The sequence below is a fragment of the Branchiostoma belcheri genome, unplaced genomic scaffold, assembly GCF_001625305.1.
Source record: "Branchiostoma belcheri isolate BF01 breed outbred unplaced genomic scaffold, Haploidv18h27 scaffold63, whole genome shotgun sequence".
NCBI classification, from domain to species: Eukaryota; Metazoa; Chordata; class Leptocardii; order Amphioxiformes; family Branchiostomatidae; genus Branchiostoma; species Branchiostoma belcheri.
The window spans coordinates 487,423-498,662 of NW_017804276.1; the positions used below are offsets into that span (position 1 = coordinate 487,423).

At 42.1% G+C, this 11,240-nt stretch overlaps 1 protein-coding gene across 1 annotated transcript; it reads right to left on the reverse strand.

The window, feature by feature from the left end:
• Positions 1 to 5,086: 5,086 nt before the first annotated feature.
• LOC109483248 (solute carrier family 52, riboflavin transporter, member 3-B-like) lies at positions 5,087 to 9,664 on the reverse strand. The gene is made up of 3 exons (XM_019786236.1): positions 9,485 to 9,664; positions 5,761 to 7,032; positions 5,087 to 5,550 (listed from the first exon to the last, which is right to left on the reverse strand). Exons 2-3 carry the CDS (start codon positions 6,997 to 6,999, stop codon positions 5,350 to 5,352), a joined length of 1,440 nt encoding a protein of 479 aa, XP_019641795.1. The 5' UTR covers positions 7,000 to 7,032; positions 9,485 to 9,664; the 3' UTR covers positions 5,087 to 5,349.
• Between the last annotated feature and the right edge of the window lie 1,576 nt (positions 9,665 to 11,240).

The following is an 11,240-nucleotide window of genomic DNA, read 5'->3' on the forward strand; positions in this document are numbered from 1 at the left end:
GGTAATTGACAACGAGAGAAACACAGGAAGATATTGATTATGTTAATAATGGCTTAATTTGCATAACTAATGAGAAAATTTTATAATTATGTAATGATAACTGCCTGGAATTTCATACTTGTGGTATTTGAAAGTTAAATTGAGGTGAATATCATTAAACATAATTTATTCAAATCAGGACCTCATTTGCATAATTTATTAGGAAATGCTAGAATGCATTGTTTGTTAATATAAGACTGTCTTTTGGTTGAGATTATGATAAAATGATATAATTCATGAAAATTAGGTTCCTATTTCTTAAATCAGGGGGGAATAATCTAATCTATAATTTGTCAGTCATAAAGATTAACATCATTTGGCGAAGGTATGAGATCGGGGAACTCTAGTTATTCATATGCATTACACTGTTTCCACAAAACGTGTTTTCGACGTCAAAAAACATACTAGTAGTTACAGTATATACTTGTCATCAGTTTCTGGCCTCCTTGGTACTGCAGCGATAGATTTCAATCATTTTGGGAATGTAAATTATTTGAAATGTAAATTATGCAAAAAAAGGACTCAATGTGCATAATCAATGTGGAAATTCATGATTCCTATCACGTAGAATCCATAAGGGCACAGCAAGTAATTTTTATGGATGACATCAGCGCGCGCATTGATTTTCGCCCGATTTCGGAAAAAAAGACATTTTGTTGCCCTCTGACAGTGGTCAATATGTCGAAAATGGGAAAAATGGCATGTTTTGCCATACCGGAACGTGGATAGCAGATAGATATGAAGAGAGGAGGCAAGACAGGGTTCTTATTCATTGTTTTGTCTTTTACATTGATGCAGTGATGTATTTCATTCCTTTTACATTTTCCCCACTGAATTGAAACCATTTGTACAATGATTTAAAACTTTTAGTTTTCAAAACTTTTTTCAGTGACAAATGGATGTTGTAAAAGTTGGCAGTAAACAGCACATTATAGGTATTATTTCTTGTTTAACAAGGCTGATGAAGTCGAAATTTGAAAATGTAGGAATCTTCTTTTTTGGCCCGCCTTGTTTTTTTTTCGCCCTATCGCATTAGATTTGGAGTCTGCGGAGGATGTCATTCATAAAATTTACTTGCTGTGGCCTAACTCACGGATAGCCTGCCAATTGAAGCACCATTTTTCTGCCTGAAATGAGCTACTTGGGCGGATCTTACGAAGCAACAGTGAGGGTTTTCTATACACAAGTTTCCATGACCTCACAGTTGCTCTATGCCATGAGTGCTAATCACGTTGCCCCTTCTAGAAACCCAACTCTTGTTAAAATCATACATCAGTCTGGACTTAAATGCATTCCCGTAGGCGTTAGGCTCCTCGGGGGTTGAAAATTAAACCTTTCCTGCATTTTTGAGAGGATTTCAAAAGAAAAATCAGGATAGGATTCAAGTCCGGCTGTTTTTTTTTCAATATGGCGGCGAGTGCGTAAGTCGTGTGTGTGTGCGGCTCCGCTGCATTTTGTTTGCTTCTACTTTTTTCGGCCTCTTCCTTGTGGTCAAGTCTTGAAATTTTCTGGTGGAAGGTGTACTCTTTCCTTGGGCTCTTCATAGATGTCGAGAAAACGCGACAAGAGGCTCAGAAACGTCAGCAACGAACAAATACCTGGCGACAAAAGGAAGAGTCCTCCGACCAAGAAAGGAAAGATGGCGCATGGTGGTCTGGACCTTGGGAACCTTCCTACCGACCTACAGCCCTTGGTACAGCTGCTTCTGGACCAGACAAAGGCGCAGCATGAAGCTGTCATGGCTGAGTTTAAAACTGTGGGAGGACAGTTGTCTCAACAAATCCAGGCCCTTGATTCAAAGTTGATGGACATTGCAGGTGAGGTTTCCTCTCTGCGTACTAAGGTCAATGACCTCGAAACATCAGCTAACTATCATGCAAATGAGCTACAGGAGCTTCAGCAATCCCTTCAACGCGAGAAAAAAGAGCGGATTCGAGCTACTCTTGTGGCTGAACGCTACTCCATGAAACCCGACATCATTGTCAGGGGACTTGAATGGAAGCAAGACGAAAAAGCGCAACAGGTCTTTCTCGACTTTATGTCAAACCATCTGAATATGCATGAGGCCATACCTACCGCGGCTGTCCATCGTCTTGCTAAACCAACCAAGGCCAAACCCAACCCGCCCATGCTCGTACGTCTGGTTAACCTTCACCAACGAGAGTCTATTCTGACCGCTTGGAGGAACCTAAGCACTGACCAACGGATCGGTTACGCCGTCCACGAACACCTACCTCGTCCGCTCCAAGCAGCCCGTAATGAGCTCGTTCCTGATCGCGAGAGGATTTTGAAGGAGGCTAGAGACAACCGAAAGGACGTTAAGGTATCGATACGCGTGCCACAGAAGGATACCTGTGCAGTTCTGATCGTGAACGGTAAGCTGATGAAAACAATAGATGCTGTGGACTTGGCAATGGGTGACAGCACAACGATCAAGCATGTTGACTGAAGTACAAATTTCTGTGGCGGCTTTGACTTGACTTTTTTTGACTTTGACTTTGTCTTTGTTGGACTTGGTCCATGTTGAATGCATGTAGAAACAATACTGATCTTTGGTTACTTTCACTGCGCCGCACGATTGTGTTTATTTTGGTCTGGCGATGATCGAACTTGATATTGATGACCATCGCCTAGTATGCTTGCTACACCGATGTCATCAGTTGAAAAGTTTATGTTGTAATTGTTCGTGTGTATTTCTGTCATTTGTAATCAAACTCATTTATTATGTATGTGCGCTTGACCTCTTACTCCATTCTTTAAACTATACTGTAGAGAAGGTTTTGCTATTTGAATTTGATCATGATGACTAATCCCATGTATATCTCTGACCTGAATGATTTAGGCTCTTTCAAAGGTTTATCCTTTATGCATTCTAATGTCAATAGCATTGTTGCTGGTACCAAGCTTGATGAGATTTCTTCCTTAATATCTGATTTTCATTTGGATATAATTGCTGTCACTGAGACATGGCTGGGAGACTCTATTGATTCGGAGGAAATCTCATTAGCTGGTTTTCAGCCGCCTTTTCGTCGTGATCGCAATCGCCACGGCGGAGGGGTACTTGTGTATGTATCAGATTCGATATCATGTATCAGACGCTCCGATTTGGAGCCCAGTTCTTTTGAATCTATCTGGCTTGAACTTCATATTAACCAATTCAAAATTTTGTTTTCTGTCTATTACCGGCCACCCGGACAAAATGTTTGCATAATTAATGAATTTGTGGACTGTTTCATTGACTCTGTCATCAGGGCGCATTCCTCGCGCCCCGATGCCATTGTCATAACTGGAGATTTCAATGCAAAACATAAAGAGTGGTGGCACCTGGATCCTATTAATCATGCCGGTGCAAAAATGTACCAAGCTCAGCTGTTATTGAATCTTTATCAGACCATCATAGAACCTACCTGTGATCTTTCACAGTCCCCCTCTCTACTTGATTTAATATTTACTGACAGCCCTTTGTTTTTCAAGTTTTGTCTCCTTTATCCGGTTGCCATCATACTCCTATTATAGGCAATATGAAGCTCTTTTTTACTGTCCCTAAACCTTATATACGTACTATCTGGGACTATAAAAACCTTGATTATGATTCTCTCTTAACTTTTGTATCTGATCCCAGCTGGTCTGATGTGTATAGGTGCGGAACAGTAAATGAGGCATGCAATAAACTAGTTGAACTCATTTTAGAGGCAAAATCTCGGTGCGTTCCTCACAGAAATATCACTATCAAATCTAAAGGAAAACCGTGGATGACTTATAGTCTTAAGAGACTTATGCGGCTACGCGATAAATCACATAGAACTGCCAAGCTGACCAATCTTGATGTTCACTGGGAAGCATATCGTAAAATACGAAACAAATTATGTAATTCAATTACCAAAGCCAAGGCTTATTATGAAGCTCGTCTTGCTTCTTCTCTTTCGGATCCCTCAACAATACTACTGTATACAACCTAAGAAACAAATTAAACTTTAGACTCAGTAGGCCTTTTACTAATAGACATTGTAAATCCTTTATCCCGTACTGTTTAAATTATTGGAATGATCTTGACTTTGATATTCGCTACTTACGTTATGTACCTTTGGTACACCTGCGCCCTTCTTACCCGGTTACGCATCGGTACCTGCAATCTTAACTATAGTCTTTTTAATCGTGCTTTGATTCTTAGCCCTTCATGTATTTGTGGGTATCCCTGCGAATCCATTTCTCATTTTATATTACACTGCCCTTTGTTTACTCAGTTAAGAGCTGATTTTCTTAACAATCTCTCTGATTTAATCGGTCATTTGATTGATTTAGATGCCCTTTCAGAAAGTGCCAGGCTCCATCTTGTACTCAGGGGATCGTTTGCGATACCTTCTGAGTACAATGAAAAAATTATGTTACTTACTCAAGATTTTATAAGCGGCACTAAACGTTTTTTTGTTACATAGTATACTCTGTTTTGTTTGATCATATAACACTTCTCTTTAGATATATTACTGTATGTATGGTGTCTAGTTTCTCAGCGCACTACTTGTATGACCATTGTATTTATGTTAAATGTTAAGTGGGGCTGTAAAATAAGTTGTATAACTTGAGTTCAGCCCCACTTCGTCCTTGTCTTGTATTGTTTCATTCAATAAAAAAAAAAAAAAGTCCGGCTGGTGATACAAATCAGTCCACCGTTTAAAATTCTTGGACCTTTAGGATCCTTTAGATAAAGAGTGGACCCTTAGATAAAAAGTGAGCGTGCACATGTGTGGGCCCTGGCTACGGACATGTAGTAGTAGAATGGTTTATTTCAATTTGAAACTCAAGACATACACAATTTGCACTGACGACAGACTCGCAGGCAACCATACTGGATGCCTGAATTGCTCTGTGGTCACACAAAATATCATTGAAATATGGGTATTATTGTTAAAACATTATTGCACATTATTACACATTGTTAAAATTTATATAATCATAAAATAGTCCTCTGCTTTAGTAAATGGTTTGACAGTCAATATGCATATTATATGTCAAAACGTTACATTATGCAGTAAAAACAGTTCGGTGAGGTGATGTACATGAAACAACATTAGCAACAGATCACTTTTACATTGCCGTTTCAAAGTTATTCAGTAATTTAACAATGTATGGTAACATGCGCTGTTTCTAAAGCGTTCAGTTCTTGTTCTTAAGCAGTATATCTGGTTACTGGACCGTGTTGTACGTCCACTGATGTCCCCACGGCGGGGAGGAAACCAATGCCGGTAGTCGGGAGATTGTAAGAGTTTTCTGGCAAAAGTCAAGCAGAGGTGGTCTCGCATGAAACGGAAGTCAGAGATCACAGGCGTCGTTCTGTTGGAACATGGGAAACACGTTGACGAACAGGAAGGTGACGATGGCGCCGACACAGGAGCCGGCCTGCATGACGGCTCCACAGTACAGCAGCGCCCTCTGTCCCTCCTCGCGGAAAATGGACCCGATCGTCACCTTCACGTAGGAGAAAAGTCCCACTACTGAGATCCATGCAAGAATCTGGGCGGGAAAAATAAAGGCAAAGTCCCATTAGCAGCGTAGATAGTGTCAGTGAAATAATTAAATACTACGTAAAAGAAAACTTGCCTTGTTTTGATAAACTCTAGTCTATCTACATGTAGATAACATATAACCTTCTCCTGACAGTGCCAGTTGAATTTGTTACATCCGTCGTCATATGAAATCCAATAGATATAATTTCAAACTTACCACCAAGACCACTCCTCCGTCCGTCCCCAGTAGTACAGGGGTGGGGCTCATGGCCGCGAGTACCAGGATGTACGCCCCCACGGCTGTTCCCGCTAGCGACAGCACCCCCACCAGTAGGAAGGACGTGGTGGGGAGGAAGAAGGAGATGAAACAGGCCAGCGGATTGGCCATGTTGGCCAGGGTCACAGCCAGGTGGTAGGCGGTGTTTCCGTACGGGAGGCAGGAGTAGGATTGGATGGAGGGGAGGACGCCGTTACTGAGGGCGTTCACCCAGGCTTCGACGCACAGCAAGTACACGTAACCTCCCCGCGACAGCCCTTTCCTCTCGGCTACCAGATAATCCTTGCCACGGCCATCAGCAACCGGGTTGTTGACTTCTACCGTCTTTCGACACGAGACGACATCGCTTTCATTAGCAGTAGAGGTCTCAACGGAACCTTTCGTTTCCACGGACTCCATCTCTAAACCGGGGTTGGAGCAGCCGTCGGTTGGTGGTGATTCTGCTGACCTAATTATAGCCGCGTCGACCTGCTCTTTCTTAGCCAATGGGAGATGGTTTAACAGGAGGAAGGCGATTCCGCACGCCAGCATCATGGCGAAGAGGAACCAGAAGAAATTCTCGACTGGGAAGTTGGGGTCCTTGGTGACGTACACGTTGGTGTATTCTGTGATGTTCGTCAGAACTCCGTCGACGACCGTGGAGTTGACGAATGAGACGTTCTGACAATCAGGGTTCCCGCCGACGCCTTGCCCCAGCGCGACCAAGCTCGGAACCAGGCCGCTCATCCCCTCGCCGATGAAGTAAGGGTTTAGATAGGGGGAGGTGAAGACCGCCATGAAGGGCATGAAGGCGACAGAGGAGGTACAGCCCCCCACTCCGAGTAAGAACGCAAGAAGCAGTAATGCGACGCTGCGGTTCGCGCCTGCTATGTAGATGGTATACTTCCAGAAAAATGGCAGCAGCGCGCACGACACGATTCCGATCGACACAATAGTGTAGACCACCGCTTTCACGCTGACTCTCCCGGGTGCCAATACGCTCGCTAGCGTGAACGCGATTGGTCCGACGTTAGCCATGGCGATGATGACTGACAGGTAAGACGGCAGGCTCCACCCCTCCGGGGCGTGCTGCACGATGATTGGCAGCTCCACCCACAAACCATTGAAGGCGATCCAGGAGCCGCAGCCGAAGAGTATGGCGAGAAAGTAGACGAAGGGGTTTACTTGTAATTTCTTCATGGTGTCACACCGTACAGCACAGTGGATTTGGACCTGAAAAGAGTAAAAAAAAAGTCCCAAATTACACATTGTATATATGCCAAAGGTGTTAACTATTGGTTTATATCTGAGGCACATCCACACAAAATTTCAGATCATTTGGGTATAATACTTAGCCTGGGTGCCGACCTTATAGAGCGGGCAAATACTACTGGGGATGGCACCCAGGCTATATGATACTAGTACCAGGTGACCGTTTTCTCAATAGGTGGCGCTGAAGTCTCAACACTCTTGGATACTCACCTTGGCCTAGTCTGGCAGCTTCACCATCATCAGTCAGTTTTATTGTTTTACAACAAGTTTTATTGTTTTTACCTTCGCCAAGAAGGTTATGTTTTCAGTAGCGTTTGTATGTGTGTTTGTGTGTGTGTGTGTGTGGTTTAGCAAAATAACTCGAGAAGCAATGGATGGATTGGAATGAAACTTGGTAGGTGGGTAGATCTTCATGAGACCTAGAAAAGATTAGATTTTGGGCCCCCTGGCAGCTTTCCTAGGTACTGCAGCAGAACTTCCTGTTTTGATATCTCGTGATCTGCACATGCTAGGGTCACGAAGTTTGAATGGCAGATAGCTCTTGGGATATGGAAGAAGTGACATGAGTTTGGGTTCCCTAGCGGCTTGTTCTGGAACTGCAGGAGCATTTGTTGAAAAAGTTTCGAAGGCGGATAACTCAAGAACCGATTGACGGATTGTCGTGAGTTTTGGTATGTAGATAGTTGAAGTGATGCTTGACATAATCATATGACAATTATGCAAAGAAGGAGCTAATTTGCATAATTAATGAGGAAATTCTATAAATCTGCTTTGTTCGATAATAGAACTATGAAACACCTGTGACATCTACTTGAGAACAAGAAAAACATCTGAGGATATAGATTATGTAAATGAGGACCTAATTTGCATAATTAATTTTTTTATAATTTCATAATTGTAACTGCTGGGAATTTCATACTTGCCACATTTGGAAGTTAAATGAAGGTGGACATCGATAAACATAATTTATTCAAATCATGACCTCATCTGCATAATTTATGAGGAAGTGCTACAATAGCCTTTTTTGTTAAGATAAGGCTGTCATTGGGTGGAGAATAGGATCAACTGACATGATCTATGCAAATGAGGCTCTTATTTACAAAATCAACCGCAAGGTTTAACATCATTTGGCGAAGGTATGAGATCGTGGAACTCTTGTTTTTTATTGTTTTACAATATTAAACATTGATAAGTCCTAAATACAATCACCGGACTTGACTTTTTGTTGACATTGTCAAGTACTTTACTCATATATAAATTATCATACTTTTCGTGCAGTGGCATCTAGCACCGAGGGGGGCGTTTACGTTTGTTCTACACTTAAACTTCGCTCCGTCATTGTGCAAAGTCTCGCTGCAGGCAGCTTTACAACCTTGCAATTGTTTGAGAGTGATTGAGGAGGATTTAGCTGGTCAGCACTAAGAGAAAAATGCAGTGGCAAACTGTCTCCACTGGCACTATTTGGCCAATTTCTACTAAGTTTCCATGTTGCCCTCCTAAGGCCACAGCAAGTAGATTTAATGGATGATATCCTCCGCAGACTCCAAATCTAATGCGAGCGGGTGAAAAAAAACAAGGTGGGCCGAAAAAAACAAGCTAGGTTCCTACATTTTAAAATTTTGACTCAATCATTGTACAAATGGTTTTGATTCAGTGGGAACATCACATATACACAGCATCACATATCACTGCATCAAAGTAAGAAACAAACATTAGATCAGAGGCTTTTCTTGTTTCCTCTCTTCATAGTTACCTGCCATCCACCTTCCGGCATGGCAACAGATACCTTTGCCTATTTTAGGCATGTTGACCACTGTGAGAAGGCAACAAAATTTCTTGTTTTTTTTTTCCAAAATCAGGCAAAATTAATTATAATGCGCCCGCTGATGTCATCCATAAAAATTACTTGCTGTGGCCTAATTGGTAGAGGCTAGTTCTAAGCTATCAGAGTGAGAAGACGGAAGATGTCGACGATATATTGACGTGGCAGAATGCAGCATGACACACAAGTGTTGGAGGATCGTGATGTATTCCCTTGACTGTGCTTCACAATGGAATAAATACTTTAACACGTCATCTGTCGTGCCCAAACCATAGGATGGAACCTTGGCTACATCTTCTTTCGGAGAGATATAGCTGTGTAATAATGAGTATTTGAGAGTTGACTTTAGATGAAAGTAAAGGTGATCCATTAAGTAGCAGATACACAATAGCACTATCGGATAGATTGTTAATATCTAAGAATGGGATGTTTAATTGTACTGGCTACATCTTCGGTTGGTAGGATCAAGGACATTGGTACGATTGGATGAAAATCAGTTTAACCATGGAGGTAAAAGATTTTTTTTACCTCCATGGTTTAAGAAGTCAACTCACACTTCCGTAAGTTATTGGCTATCATTTTACTACTTACCTGCAGGATTCGCTAACCGATGCCTGGGCCTGATCATACACGTCGTATACGATTGTCGCACGATTGCAAACGGAGGGCTGTCTTGTATATGTCGTAGGACATATGTCTCACCCAAACGGCCCTATCTTGCTCCTTGTCGGTAGTTGGTTGTGTCACAGCCTGCTTGAAAATCTTACGAAATCAGACTCATGTACACGCTGACGAATGTGAACGGGTAGACTGCATATGTAAGACTGATATGTAATGTATTTACGTAAGCGTTTTGTTTGCTATTTGTTAATGTTTAACGTGACCCGGTTGAGGTGTTGTAATAGATTGCTCGAGGCATCGTACGATGTAAACCGAGTTTATGACGTTAGGCCATGTTGATCATTCATTATATGGATGACATCCGTGCGCGCATGAATTTTCGGCCGTTTACCAAAAAAAAAAAGTTTTCAACCATACTGTAAATCGTACCAAACAGTTGCAAAATGAGCAAAAATATACCGTAAGTTGCAAAAAAATAACAATAATTGAAAATGATACCACTGTCGTAGATTGCCAAAATCAAAGGAAAAAGGACAAAAGTGTCAAGAAATGAATTTGAAGAGTGTCAATGTTCATGACCATGTAGATTTCATAATGAAAGCAACTTTCTTTTGCAAAACTTTTTTTTATTCGCACGCGCGCATCAGTTTTGGGGGTTCTAGAGGATGTCATCCATATAATCAAATCAACATGGCCTTAGAGTTGTGTCAGAATATTAAAGCCATTAAACGAAGGTCAAGCGAAAGGCCCTGGTGTTACGGAATCGTCAACAATATACACGGGAGTCGACACGGCTTGTGCTTGACACCAGAGGTAGGGTAGTGTTTATAACTTGCGGAGAGAGCAGTCAGAAGGTCAACCGTTGGAATGTCGCCCGGAGTCACAGGTCAGCCGTCTGATCAGAGAAACATGGGCGATATCAGGAGCCAAGAATGTCTCGAATGACACCAAAGAAAATTGCACTTGTCAATGTGAGTTTCGGGGAGAGCGCATGGTGCCACCGCGCCCACTATTGGCCCCTACACAATGTAATCCATGGTTTTGATATGAACCAAGGTCGTTAGTGAAAGAAGTCCTTGAGGATAACTGCGCCACCTACCGTGTGACATAGGAATGCCATGCCCACCGTTCCTCTCAAATCTCGGCCCCCTGTTCAGGGGTGCCAGAGTATACAGTGCGATTTTACGGAATACAGTGCAATTTCACGGAATACAGTGCAATTTTACTAGTATACAGTGAAATTTTACGAAATACAGTACAATGGTATTATTATACAGTGCAATTTTACGGAATACAGTGCAATCGTATTAGTATACAGTGCAATTTTACTAGTATGCAGTGCAATTTTACTAGTCACTGTATACTACTCGGTTGGGTTAAGGCGGCCTAGGCTGATACTCATGTTCGAGTTCGGGCGTGTGTCTGCACGATTGCCACAAACATGTTTCGAACCCGAATCATGTTCCACCATGTTCGATATGACGTCATTCGAATAGAACGAGTGTTCGAATTCGGGGTTACCGGCGGTCATTTGTATGTTTCCCCTGTAAACCCGCGTTGTTACGCATTTTATTCACGGAGTATGACTTAAACGGCATTACGCCCAGCTCAAAACTACAGAAATGATCTTTTTTTTTAACCAATTATTACTTATTACCGCTTTCTTATCAAAATTGTCCGAGGCTATTTTGCATATGAGTCGATATTTTTAACTGTGGCGATTTTT

What these genes read in the sequence shown, in the direction of transcription:
- LOC109483248 (XM_019786236.1), bottom strand. Translation starts at nt 6,999, where the DNA reads ATGAAGAAATTACAAGTAAACCCCTTCGTCTACTTTCTCGCCATACTC. An exon ending in ACGGAGGAGTGGTCTTGGTG is followed by an intron (nt 5,551 to 5,760) that starts GTAAGTTTGAAA and finishes TTTCCCGCCCAG; the next exon opens with ATTCTTGCATGGATCTCAGT.